At 40.8% G+C, this 14,579-nt stretch overlaps 1 protein-coding gene across 11 annotated transcripts in view; it reads right to left on the reverse strand.

Moving 5' to 3' along the window:
• Positions 1-270: 270 nt before the first annotated feature.
• The window catches only part of DOCK10 (dedicator of cytokinesis 10), a 249,127-nt gene continuing 234,818 nt past the window's right edge, over positions 271-14,579 (reverse strand). For 9 of the 11 annotated variants that reach the window (XM_081261150.1, XM_081261149.1, XM_081261152.1 and 6 more), the window contains 6 exons: positions 10,222-10,368; positions 7,905-8,115; positions 6,494-6,684; positions 4,603-4,703; positions 4,281-4,419; positions 271-1,000 (listed from right to left, as the gene is read on the reverse strand). In XM_081261150.1, coding sequence (XP_081117276.1) covers positions 884-1,000; positions 4,281-4,419; positions 4,603-4,703; positions 6,494-6,684; positions 7,905-8,115; positions 10,222-10,368 — 906 coding nt within the window. In that variant the 3' untranslated portion in view covers positions 271-883. Of the gene's footprint in view, positions 1,001-1,053; positions 3,059-4,280; positions 4,420-4,602; positions 4,704-6,493; positions 6,685-7,904; positions 8,116-10,221; positions 10,369-14,579 lie in introns of those variants that run through there. The other 2 variants (XM_081261145.1, XM_081261144.1) reach the window with 2 other exon arrangements.

A 14,579-nucleotide genomic window follows, 5' to 3' on the forward strand; every position in this document is an offset into this window, starting at 1 on the left:
ATAGCTACCACAACCTCCCAGCTACCTAAGGATTCTGATTCATTATGTTTTCTTCAAATCATTTTAGTACTTTCCTAGGTTTGGAAGCCCTTGACTTACTTAGTTCATCTCTGGAGGAAGTCTCCTTGGGTTTAGGTCCTTTTCTGACTTCTGGCAAGATATCATAAGTACTGTGTATGGGATTCCATTCAACAGACATCTATTAACCCCTTTAGCAGTGACTCACCAGCCGATCAAGAGGAAACCGAATGCAAAGTAACATTTTTTTTTTATTTCTATTAACAACAACAAAATACTTCTATAATTTCATATCCCACTGCTTTTAAGAGCACATATATTACAAATAAAGAACTCCACAAACTTTAAAGATTAGTATTTATCAACACTTTTTTACACATACACAAATAGTTTAATATAATGGTATCTGAAATGGTATTCATATAATTTTAGTACTGTCATAAGTAATAACTAAAAATGTTCTTTTAAATTTGGTAAAAACCATATATTTTACAATCTTCTATTTACACCTGAAATATGCTTAAATGTTACAAAAACATTCACTTTGACCTTTAAAATATGTGTACTAGGACCACGTATTGAACACGTAACTGACAGCAAACTCAAGAGTCTGCTTTTTAGCTACACATTCATTGGAATTTTATGGCAAATATTCAGCTTGGCTTGATCGACACCACTCAGTGAAAAAAACAAATTATAGCAAATGTGCAAATTCAGAGGCTGGCAAAATTCTCAAGGTAGCGAGGTAAACAAAAATATTAACACCGTAAAAACTTCAAATAAATTAAAATCTATTGTTCTCTTCCCCGAGATGAGCTGCAGATTCTGAAAGTCCTCCGAGAGGCGAGAGGCGTGTCGGGGCTCCTTACGCTTCAGCACCCTGCGAGATGAACACCAGGGGTGGCGCCGGAGGGGCCTTGCTAATGACACGCGTGTAGGTTCGCTCCACTCCGCGCTTTGCCGGGTCGTCCCTGCCCGTAATCTTCAGACAGGAGCAACGCAACACGAGACAGCCATAATAGAGAGGTTAGCATTTGTGTCCCGAGATACAAAATTAAAAATCAGAACAGTGATTTTTATTAACCATGGGTCTCTCTCTAAATTTTGGAGGAAAAAAAAAGAATTATCAAAGGAGCTATGAAGGATTTTTTTCCCCTCCGAGATAGTCAGTATGTTGATATTTAAAGTAGATTCACAACTCTCTGATTCTCAGATATAAATAAATGTCTGAATGACACAAATGCATCTGAGTAATTTCAGAATTTTATTCTAATCTAAGAGCTTTTTTTTTTCCTTTTTCAAAATCTACCAAAAAGGTGGGGAGGAGATTGGAAACCGCATTTAAATATTTGCATTAATGGAAATATAAGAAAAAAAATTAACCTTGACCTGATTTTACTTGAAAATAATGTTAATAGGTCTCAATGGTACTTTCTTAGACTCTGACCTATTCAAATAATGATATGTAAACACAATAATAACAGCAGCCACAGAAACCCCAGGCATCTGTAAAATGTATCTTTGAACAGAACAGACTTAAGGAATCTTTTGAATTTCTAGGTATGATGATTTTCCCATTACCACCTTACCACCCTGTGCCATGACCTGCGGCTTCTCCCTCTTCCAGGAGAGAATTGCTGCTACTGTCCCCTAAAGAGCACTTGGCATCTGAGTTTCCCACACTGCCAATGAATTCTACTCATGATTAGTGCCACCAAGCTCTGCATGCATAATTTGGTTGATAATGTGTTCAAAGAGCACCCAGGGCTCTCGCAGCAATCTGCTTTCATCTCCTGCATGTGTGGCCCTGGAACAGAACAGGTCTGTTTCTTTCTCTGTTTTTTATATTTGATACTCATTACTGCAGTTGACTTTACTCTGCTGTCGTTCTCACTGAATGTTGAAACACACTCCAAATGAGCATCTTATATTTATATTTCATCTGCATACTTATATGCATTACTTTGGTCTCAGCCAAAAGAATTATTATTTTTTTTTGGCTGTTTATAAAACACTGTGAAATTCTGGCTGCCTATAAAAGCAATTATTGCCTGTCACTACCAATTCAAATGACTCCATCTCAGCTTCTCCATTTTACACACCAGCATCCTCTTTATTCTGCTCCATCTCTTTCCCTGTATGGAAGGTTCTTTAATTAACTAGATGATTTCAGAAGATTCTTCTAGCCAAGGCTTTTCTGGAGACTCTTGGAGTGAACTACATAACTTATTCTATTTTTTTCTATTTCCATTTCTGTATTTCTATGTCTTGATTCTATTTGTTTCTAATTTTCAAACTTAAATGGTAGAATTTTTCTCTCCATTGTAAACACACACACACACACACACACACACACACACACACACACACCTGTTTCCAGAATATGTGCCCAAGCATAGAGGCCTATGCAGGCATTCCCATATATAACCACCTATTAAATGCCTCATCAAAACACAGGACCAGGAGAAAGTTTATCTTTCCTGCTGACAGATCTATTTCTTTTACTGAACAGCAAGACCTGTGCAATCCATAAGGTTCTTTGTGTCAGTTTCTAGGAAGCCTAGAGGGAAATTTTCCTTCTTTTAGCAAAGGTTCCTATAAAAGAAGCTATTTTTCTCTCCCCTTAATCACCTGGCCACCTGATCTTTGATTTTTGCTTTGGCATTTGGGGTGCAGTGCATCTTTGTTTTGGAGACAGGTGGGCTGAAATACATTCTAGAAGCTGATGGAGTATGAATTTTCTGTTTAAAAACTAAGGTTTTTAAACCTTAGTTTTAAATCACCAGGATTCGTCCCCCCACCCCCCACTGACCTATCTTGAAATGGAAATGAAGTTGTTTTAATTAAATAAAAACCTTAGAGAACACTAGCCACTTTGAAGCTGACTGGGGAAAATGCATGGCCAGGATAGGTGATAGGAGAGGCCACAAAGGACGAAGGAGACATAAGGAAAGAAAAACATACCAATTTTGCCCACAGTACTGAGGGAAACACTAGACACAGAGGAACAGAAGCTGTATAAACACGGACCTCGGCAGAGCTGCCAGGAGAAAAGAGAAGAGCGTTTGTGCCCGATTGAAAGCCAGACCAAGAGTTGGAGACAAGCATTCCTTCATCTTTCCCAGCTTTTACGGCCATTGTTTGTTCTTTTTGTTTCTCTCCCAGATTTATAATTTCTCCCATGCTTTCAAGGCATCTGCCAAGAATTTAATTCCCATCACCTCTCACAAAGCCCATGCCAGTTCTACTTCCATTAGGAATCCTGTCCAGAGAGTTCATTCTTCTTTACCTAAGTCAATCAAACATTTCTTTCTTCAGCTAATATACAGAGTTAAAGATGTGAGTACGAGAAGATAGAAAAAAAAGGAAAAACTAATACATAAGGTAATTGCAATTAGAATGAAAGATGGAATATTTTTCATTTTTTTGCAAGTAGTGTTGATAATGTTAGGTCATACGGAAAGGAAGGATCACTAATATTAACTGAGTGACTATTATGTGTGAGGTATCATCATCATGAGACTAGTCAAGTTCTGTCATGCATGTATTCTACAAAGAGCACAGAAAATGCAATATACAGGTAGAGTGTGAGGGCTGCTGGATGCTGGAAGCCAGCTAATGAAACAGCGCTTGGTTTTGAACGACTTGATTTTTTGCACCCCACATTATCGAATAGCCACACTTTGTGCGTTCTTACAGAACATGCTGCATACTTGTGTGAAATCATGGACAACTTACTTGTGGGGTGAGGGTTGAGTTTTATCCAATTGTGCACATGTGCCTGAGACCCAGTCTCTGCAGGAAGTCTTGGAAGTAAAAGCCCATGGCTAGTCCTGAGGTTCTTTTTGGGCATGGTGCAGAGACCTCTAGTGGTGAAGTGTGGAACTCCAGACCACATTCTGGCTCTTGTGAGGTCCCCAACCAGGGGTGGCAGAGAGTGGCACCAAGTTCTAATGGGAATTGGCCACAAAGGTCCTCAATGTCGCATCAGACCCACTTATTATAAAAAACCAACAGTTCATGTGGATTGGATAATCATCTTTAAAAACTGGAAAGCATCTGGGTTCTCACATTCTTTTCCTACAGATTTTTCTCTAATCTAATCTCTGCTTTAAGCCAAATGCTACTGTGCATGGTGAAGAGAGCATGATGGTGATGGAAAGTACAGTGACTTCAGAAAAAGAAAAGATAATCTCTCCAGCCCTGGCAATGGGTACAACTTTCTATCTGCTCACAGTGCCCATTCAACAGGGAACACTCACCTGCTCATTCATGATGGCGGAGAGTTCGCTCAACATGTCCTTATAATGGGACCGCAGTTCTTCTTGGTACTCCAGCTGGTCCTCCTTGATGAGACGCTCATTCACATCAAGGGCCTGCCCACATGCATCTGCAAATTGTCTTTAGCAAGAGCATGAAGCAGATTAAAAACTATCCATAGGAAGTGACCTTGAGTTCAATAACTTTGGGTTCAGAGTTGGGATGCTGGTGGACTCTGCCACCTTGAACAGGGATGGTTGGGCGAATTCATGCCTCTTGTCGGAAGGAGTTCAAGGAAGAGTATTCCAATAAGGAGAATCTTACCTGAATATTTCCTTCAAAAGTTTTACTTGGTTGTCAGGGTATTTCTTTGCATTAGTTTCTTCAAGAAAAGCTCGTGCATAGGCCATTGGCCCAGCATTGACCTAGGAAAAGAGAATTGGCTGAGGTTGACCCCACTTCCTCCATGGAACCTTCTCCACACATGGAAGGAATGGCAACTATGTGTGCCACTCACGTGGCACCCTGATTCTCTCTTCCTGCCTTGTGACACACTAATTTGTATTCCTGTTATATCTAACCACTCACGAAGCCACTAATGAGTGTGTCAGAGTTTTGTCCTTTCCCACCACTTTTCTCTGACTCCATTACTTGCCAGCTCTTTCACATTTTGCCCTATCTTCAATGTCTGATCTGCTTTTCCTAATAGCTTTGAAAACCAATTACTTCTATTAACTTAAATACATTCACTATACTTAAATTTGATATTTTTAATATCAAATGTTCGATGAGCTAATTTTTTTTTCTATTAAGCACCCAGCTAGTACGGAAAGCCATTCCACAGTGATTGTGGTGGGTGCCCTGTTCTGAAAACCCCTCTTTCCCTGTGTTCCACTTGACAGTATCTTAGATCATGGTCCAAGGAGGCATCTGTCCGAGCTGCTGGATGAATACCCAGGGCCAGTGTGTTCACCATTCTATCAGTGCTGACACAGGGTAGCAAGTCCACACTAGTGGAGGGCTTCATTTTCCTCAGGGCATACTATCTGGTAATGGGGCTTCGAAAGGATCCAGGTACACCAAGGACACGACTACTGAGCAGACTTCAGATGCTATGACCACTGGGCATTGGCCATTAGTAGACATGCAGAAGTCAGCACCACACGTTTTTCTGTTCTTCTCCAGGTCCATCCTCTCTTCCTCTACTCAGCCAGGAGCCTAGGGAAGCCATCTCCTCTGCAGCAGGACAATGGATCCCTTGCCTTCTGGCTGCCTTTCTTTCTGAGTTAACCAGTGGGGGACCAGACAAGTGGGGCAGAGCAAGGACAGTGCACTCAGTGTGAGAATCAGCAGCATCACACATTTTTTTCCTTTGCTTCAGGCTCCAGTACAGCTCAGCAGGGCACTGGTACCTGCCGACCTTTATTTGAAAAATCAATATTTTATTTGTTATGGATTTTAGCATTTTGATTTTTTAAAAACACTGTATTAAGATCTTGATTAATGATTACATTTTGTGCTTCACTCTCCTCACCCTAGTAGAAGCCCAGTTGGGATCGAGCATTGGGTTTTTTGCAGTCCTCTAGCAGAGCCACACCTGTCCGTCATCAGGGGCTCACTGTTTCCCCCTGTTTCTCTGGGTTTGGGGTGGTAACATTCTGAGTGTTCCTAGACCATGCACCAGCCCTTGCTGGTTTCTTCAATGCTGCTCACGCTTGCTTTTGCAAATAGTTTGTTTATTCTTTTTCCCTTAATCAACCACTGTGAGCTTTCCATCTGCTTCCTGTCACAACCCTGACAGTCACATAAACACTGCTGCACATTTTATGAACTAGTAAGCATTCTATTTCTGGATTTGTTTTGGAACAATTTTATAAGGCTCTTAATAACAGATATGTAGAAGAGTGCCGTGCTTATTCATTAGTTGATTCATTCATTAGAATGCAGATACAGAACAAAGTTTATCGAGAGAAGATGGGATGGGAGGGTTGAAAGAGAAATGTTATTTCAGTTCAACTTAAAAGTGTAACTACAGGTGTTTGGCACCATCGATGTGCATTTACAGCTAGACATCATTCTAAAGACTCAGATGAAAAAATATTGTATCACAAATAGCAAAAATATTTCTTATATCCTTTGTAAAAACAATTTTCAGGTGTTTTATACCAAGTTTCACTGGCTGTGTGCATCTCAGCTCTGGGCAATGCTTACTAACCTTCACACTGACACTTCCTTGCAGTTTGAGCTGTAGTCTGATCATGTCCACCTCATCCATCGTGCAAAGCTGATTAAGCTCAGAGACCTTCCTGGACATCTCATCAATCGCTACTTCAATAGGATTCAGTTCTGTGCTCGACTGGCTGATGACCTGGATCCTCTTCTTCACATAGGGGAACAAATGACTCGCTGCACAAAAACCACACAGAGGGATTTAAGGGTTAGTGGGAAGACCAGGATTCCCCGGGGGGTTTAGAAGATCTTGTGTTATTTCACAGCACATTCCATCTGTTTGTTTCTGCGTGTGTCTGTTTTTCTTCTAGATGCCAGCATCTCTCATACCTCTTACCTTTTGTCCCAGCCGCCCCACCAGGCATGGTCTTCTCCCCTCACCAATTAACGTGAATGCAATCTTAGGGATGGGTAAGATCTTTAGAATAGTTAAACACTAAAAAGATTATGGCTTTCAACGCAACTTCAAAGAAGATCTACACTAGCCCACAATAAAGAAAGTTCAAATTAATACTGCAGAGTATATAGAGTTCTAGTTATTATTATTATTATTTAAATTACAAAATCCCTGGACAAGTTTCATAAAAGTGAATGCATCTTGTAGTTTGGACACTGGTGCTAGTAACCTGTCTACTGTACAGTCCAGGACCACAAGTCTGCCAAGGTGGCTGGGAGATCTCCCTTCAAACTGCCTTTGCTCACCTTCCCTCTCAGTTGCCTTCAGGAGCTCCTCCTAGCTCTTCCATCTCTATTTCATGTGGTGTTGATCTGAAATTCTTGCTTTACTTGGTTCTTTCTCCTACCTGACTGTGAGCATCTTTAGGGCAATATTCTGTGTATCCTAATTGCCAGGAAACAGAGCCCAACACCTAGCAGGAACTCATTAAGTGTCAGCTGAATAAATGAAAGACAGAATAGATCTAGATAGCGCTGGGAGGGGGCTGCAGATCAACGCCTGCTTTCGTTTTAGAGGAAGACTCTGATTCCCACAGTGGTTTAAAATCTTGCCCTAAACGGCACAAGGATGAGAGCCGCTAACCCTGAAGCGGCTGGGTATAGATTCAGGGAGAGGTGAGAGGAAAGTTTAGTGACTCGTGCTTTCCCATTGTCCCTGACGCCACTGACCTTCGCGACTGCAAATTCTGCAGGGAACCATGACTAAGTGCAAAGTAACTCTAGTGACAATTCTCCTCTGGCCCCCTTCTCCAGCCTCTTTCTCCTAACGAAAGATAAAGGGGGAATCGGGTCTTCCTGGCAAGTATCTCCAAGTCTCCACACTCTGGGTGTTTATCTGCAGGCTGAAATGACTCTTGATTTCCACTCATCGCCTAGAGAGGGATGCAGCTCCCTGGCGGAGTGCGCCTGCGCGAGGCGGTGGCTCAGGCCGCGGTACCTACTTGTTAGCACCGTCCTCCGCTTGCACTGCTCTGCCACTCCGCCGTGCTTCTTGCCCGACAGGGTAAAGGGCGTCTCGAAGACAAAGCGGTTGATGTTGTGGTGCATTTCAAAGTCTGTCTTCCTGTCCTCTATTTCCTTTTCTTCAAAGAACGGGGTGACATAAGTCACCTGGATGTAGGCGTATTTGGGGTCCAAATCCTTGGGGTTTACCTGTGTTAACACATTAGGGGCAAATAAAAGGAGGTGAGTCGCAAGGTGTGTTTGAAAGAAAGCCCAGAAGCTCTTTTCTCTGGGCTGGCATCCTGAGGAGGCTGTCCCTCTTCCCTTGGAGGAAAATGGCCAATTATCATTTCAGAGCTGGTGAGACCACAAAGGAACTGGCCAACAGTGGTTCAGCAACCAGCTGTGGAAGCAGCAGGACTGGAGCCAGTTTAAGGACTGAGACTCTTTACCACTTAGCTGCCTGCTGAGCCATATTATTTAATCCTTTATTTATTTCTCTTCTGTGATGAACCTCCATGCACCTTTGTGTGCAAATCTTTTGGAAGCGGAGATGCATCTCTTTGTTCCTCTGTGACTTAGCCATACACCTAGACAGGGGGTAATGTGGAGGGAGGTCCTTTGTCTACTTAGGGGATTAGCTGATTAACCTATGAGACAACTGCAACTTTTTGTATTTTTCATGTCTCTTACCTTCTCTTACTGCAAGAGGACATTTTATTCCATGTCCTTTCTAACTTTGCTTTGGTGAATGGGCTTGACAAATAGTAAGGAGGACAATTTGGAGGTCCCAAGACAATCTGGGAAATTGCTTTGGCTCTCCTTTGAGGCTGGAAACGATGCTTCTCAGCCTCTTTTCTAATGATATCTTGAAGAATTTTAAAACTTCCAATTTTCTCCATGGGTCCACCCATCCACTCCCTATCCAGTTCCAGAGATTTGAGGAACCTCATGAACTTTTTTTTTTTTTTTGTAATGCTACTAATAATTACACTGTAAGGTGGGAAGAAGTGTGACCATTTTATGGATTTTAATACTTTTAAGTGGAGGTTCAGAGTGGCCAGCTACTCTATCTATGATCACCAGTGGATAAGTATGGCTTGGTGGAATGAAGACCCAAATCCCTCTCACACCACAGTGGCATTTTTCTCCATCCTACCAAAGCTCTCTTGATGCTTTCACTCAGGAGTGTCACTACTGCAATCCTCCATCTGCCTGAATAGGTAAGGTTGTACCGTTCAAGCCAAGAGGAATAATGAGCACATTTGAAACAATTTCTGCCCAGAAAAGCGATCTTGTGCCTAAACCCCTACAAATGCCAGCAGAGACGACATCATCATCATCATCATCATCATCATCATCATCAATCTCTTTCATGTCTCAATAGAGCTCTACACCATTGCAATCATGTAATAGGTCAATCAGCTTACCTGCTAAAAAGACAAGAAACCTCCCTGCTGCACTCCTTTACCCAATCTGTTTTTAAAGCCTTGCCATTCTCTAAACACATATTCCCTTTTCCTTCCTTCATTTCATTGCTTGTGCTGGGCTTCCCAGAATGCACATTGCTTCTCGGAAACACTACTTACCTGCTATTCAACGATCGCCTCCTCTGGGTAGCAATGCCCAGGCAAAAGTGAGTTGTTCAGAGTCCCCTGCCCTGAGCTTTCCCTGGCTACTGGGCCATGTCTCACTGGGGGCACCTCATGGCATTCTAGTGACTGTTCACACAAGTCTTTTTCCTCTTGGCCCCACGTGGATGGGGAGGTCTGGGAGGAATATGCTCTGCATACAATAGCTCCTAGTTTGGCCCTGGGGTACAGTAGGTGCTTACTAGAGTTTGGCTAAATGAATGAGAATATACAAGAGAATTCTGGTCATCTAATGAGAGGATGTAATCATTTGCTTTTTGGAGCCAAGAGGTTGAGTAGATTCTCACAGGCTAATACAATGTAATAGTAAGTCTGGTCCTAACCCAGGGGACAATTTTCAAAATTGGAATGACGTAGGAAGACCTCCTTGATGGAATCAATATTTTCAACCTATTTTTTCCTCTAGTCCCACCTTTGGGTGCAATCACTTTAACACTGAAATTGCTATTTGAACAAAATAACCCATGAGAGAAGTAGAGGACTTAGTTGGCTATATAGAAGATGACCATCAGCCAATCAACAAGCAAAATACCCAACATAATTTTGGTACTTTACTTTGCAGAGTCAGACGGAAAATTAAAACAATATAGTTTTTTAAAAAACAAATGACAATAAAAAATCTACGTTGAGTCTTAGAACTTGCATAAATATTGATTTTTCCTACCTTATTGGAATCTTGGATTATCTTCACGTTATCTGCTCCGAATTTGTCTGCATAGAGTTTGAGTAGTCTTTGGGAAATCTCAGAGAGACCCGTCAGCTTAGGCTCTTTGTAAATATACTCTTTACCCTCTTCTTCTTCAAAAAAACCCTATGGAAGATATACAACGAACCATTGATTTTATCAGAAAATTCCAGTTGCCAATCACAAACAAAACAAATGTCCATTTATTGAAAAAAAAATCCAGTCTTTTGGCTGCCATCCAAGCCATTTGAAATTCAAAATTAGAAAAAAAAATAAAGAATATAAAATATATTATAAACAGACATTAATATAAATATTTCCTAGCCAGGTCAAAGAGCCTCATTAAATATATTTTCTTTTTTTGTAGTCAATGTTAATATCTGCCTGCATATATTTTGGGGGAAGAATGCCCTCTTGTGGCAGCCTGGGGTAGAACACAAAAATTGGGGGCATTATTCAGAGTACTGGGTATGGTTTTTAATAAGGTCTTCTACAAGTCTTTGAAACTAGCACAGTAACACTGTGCTGCATGAAAAGGCATCTGGATTCGTTGAAATCCATCCCACATTGTCTTAGTTGAAAAATCATGACACTTTTTATTGTTGCAGAAGAATTACATGTGGTATGCTCCCAATTACTGCTATCTAAAAAGTAACTTTATAGCTGCCTATATGACTTCAGGGACCTGATGCAATTTAGCTTATATGTAATTCAATTATTCGATCTACTTTTCCAATATAATTTTTCCCCTCTTAAAAGTCGTGACCTTATAAGATTAATAATAGCAACCAAGTCATCAAATAGGGGTTAGCTTCTATTATTTGGTTTGGTTTGAAGCAGGGGTGAAGGAAGATTCCACTATCTGCAGATAACTAAGTGAGGAAATATTTATAATTCCTCTTCTTTGAAGAGATAGAAACATTTTTCCTGTGGAATACATGTGGCCTCAAAATATGTCATGAAGCTCACAGCGAAGAAACCACATTATCTGGTTTCTTCTGACTACAGAGTCTCCCTGCAAAGAAACAGCTTTTGAGGTTGGCTAACGATACTGGGGCTCAAAAAGAAACACAGCTATGTTTAAAAAATCATTTTTGACTAAAAGTATTCATTTTATGTAAAATAAACGTGGACAAAACCTCCTAATGCTGTATTATTTTTTTCATGGCTGATGTGAGGCAATCTGAGAGTAATTATAGAATTTGCATTATTAACTTCATATGGTGCTGTACACCTGTATTTTCACATATGTAAATGTGATAAAAATTAAAAGGATACTTTCTATCCTAAGAGGCTGGGCTGTTGCTGTCATTTGCAGAAGTCAAGGCATGGGGTCCCCTCCTCAGCACTGTTCTTGTCAAGCAGGTAATTATCTGTGGCCTTGTCCATCTTCCTAATTGACTTTGGGCTTTCAGCAAATGTGTCTTGTTCAACAAATGCATGCCTAGTGTTTAGCATACTTCCTGGCATTTCAAAGGAGGGAGGGTCACTCTGTATTTTTGGAGGAGATGAATGAAACTGTTCTTAGAGGATGTAAATCTCAAAAGGCATATTTGCTCCAGAGGTAACTGTAAAAGACCTCACTGTTTTTAGTAAAGAGGTGTTTACTGCATAAACATCAGATTATGAGTACCCGATCCTAAGTGCTAGAAGGTGGTTGATGGTTCTGAAATCATGAAGAGCAGCAGCTCCCTACCATTCATCTGGGCTTTGCAGGGCGGTGGGGCCTGACCCCATCCCTATCTGGCTTCCTGCCTGCTATGTTTTTCCACTGCTCTCTTTGAGGACTTTTGTCTGATTCCAGGTCAGAAGTTAGTGGCTAAAATTGACAGACTGACACATCAGAGAAATAAGACTTCTGAGGCCATCAACCAGCATCCCTGCAGGGCCACAGCAAAAACAGCATTTACAACTTCAATTTCAAAGAGGAAAATGCCTCCAAGTTTTAGAAAAAGATTCTTTCACCTCAGCATGAAACTAGTACACAGAGACATTTTCACTGTGAATTTTTCCCTTGACAAATTTCTGAATCTGGAGTTAGCAGAAAATGAGTGGCAGGAAGTAGGTATTTATTGCTGTTATCATGACCTTGGTGGCCTTGGTCATGACCTGTGACTTTCTTTTACCCCTAATCCTTAGTCTGTAGGATGGAAAAAGTGCAGACTCTACATTTTGTTGGGAAGTCCTACTAAGTACGGTGCCTGGTGCCCAGTAGACCTTTGATGAGTGTTGGCTACAACAATGACTGCAATGAAGAAACAATTCCAAATCCATGAAGCAATTTAAGTTCTGACTTGGATGCAGAGAAACAGCTTAACTCAGCGTCTGGTGCTTAAAATCCGTACCTTCAGCTTTTCTTGCATCAGAACTACAATTTCCTTTATTACAAAAAGTCTATTGATACTCCTATTTCAATATTTTGGTAAGTGACTGATCAGAAAGAAGCAGTGATTATAACTTTTCCTGAAAAGCACAGGAATGTAAATCTTTTAGACTGTTTTACAAAATGGGTAAGAAGGAGTAGGAATAGCAGAATAAAGAATTTAACTTGCTGTCTACCACAGTTTCGGTAAAGTGCTTTTGGAGCCAGACAAATGGCAGCCATATAAATGTTTGGAATGTATATTTACTTTCACCAGGGAAATGATTAAGGCAGAGTCTACTGAGCTACAGGGCACCATCTGAAGGAAGGTTTCAACTTTTGCCCTGTCTATAGAATAAATGATTTATAAATGGGTTACAGGTGATGACAGACCAGAGGCAGATTCCCATTTGCTTTGGCCCCAAGGTTATGAATCGACTGCCTACGAGGCACCAGGAAATGTGGTCTTTGCATTTCCATCGTTAGTTTGATTTTTTTTAAATGTCATTTTACATTGCATTAAGCGCCTTAATTTGTTGTGGTTGGGAAAGAGCATGTTTGAGTTAAAGAAGGACCTTGAGTCAGTAGCATCAACATGCGTGGATAATGAAACTTCAAGGCAATGCATCAGGATAAAAATATACTTCAACAAACTGACAGGTAAAATCATTGACTCAGATGTTTTTGTAGGTACTTCAGAATCTTGCAATGCCCCTGGATCATCACTGGGATGTGCCCCTGCTATTATAATTGTCAGATCCAAAATTTACCATTAAAAGCATGCATTCCAAGATGAATCTAGTGTACAAGAGATAGGTCAGAAAATGGGAATAATAGGCTAAATTCTTCCAGAAGAGGAGCTACAAGAATGCAGAGAAAGGATTCCATATACATACGAACTTAAATATGATGTCTGGCTCTATGTGTGTGTGTATATATGTATGTTTTACATATGCATACATGTGTGTCTAGATCATTGATCTTCATACAGGTGAGGAGTTGGAAGGGGGGATCACCTCCTAAGTGGAGACGGGGGTTTTCACACTATACATGTGCCTTCCCTAAGTTTTTTTCTATTAAGATTCTGAGATGCATCTACACTCAAGTAAGCATGATTGAGAATCATGGAATTTAAATTCTTTGGTGCATAGAATAAAATTCCCCCAGGTCTTCCAGTTCATTAATTCCAGGGGCATCTGATCTTTTAAGTTATGCAAAAGGCATCTACTTGCTTGCTTTTGTGCTAAACACCAGGACCTAAGGATTCCACTGATGTTGGTGTTTGATCACTACTGCTGTTTCATTATTCTGGAAATGAGCACTTCATGGAACTTGGGGGGATACATTATGTAGGCTGCTGTGTGTAAAATTTCCATAGCCAATGATGCCAGGTGCTGGGTTAGAGATTTCATGCTATGCAAGACTTGCATTTTTGAAAATCTCTGCTGTGGTAGAACAGTTTTCAACTTGTTTCCTAACGTCTGGCTCATTGCAGACACGATTAATATTAAATACCACAGCCAATATGATAAAAGGAAAGCACCAGTCCAGATGGGACATGACAATACATCCTCAAAGGTCTTTTGGAGGTGAAGAGCCTATTGCAGAGTATATTCCCATAATTTTTTAAATGTTATTGTAAGACGCACATCCATGTAGATGTTACAAGGTGGGTTTTACGGGGACATAGAACACTATTACGGATAAGAAATTATTTCAGACCATAGCAATTATGCTAATCAAGTAGTCGAGGTTTCATCTCAGACCTTCAGAACCTCTATTCTGCACATGTTTCAGAAGATGTTCACATCTATTTTGTGTGTATTTATCAAGAGTGGAGGGCTGTGAGCTTCCTGCTCTTGTTGAATACCAGAGTTCCCTCTGGCCATTTCGTGTCTTGGGATGGGCATTTGAAAGCCCTTTGCACAGTGCAGATGGAGGCTCTAGGTTCTGCTTTTCAGGACCACCTCACTAG

The sequence above is a fragment of the Spermophilus citellus genome, assembly GCF_964194105.1.
Source record: "Spermophilus citellus genome assembly, chromosome: 11".
Lineage (NCBI taxonomy): Eukaryota > Metazoa > Chordata > Mammalia > Rodentia > Sciuridae > Spermophilus > Spermophilus citellus.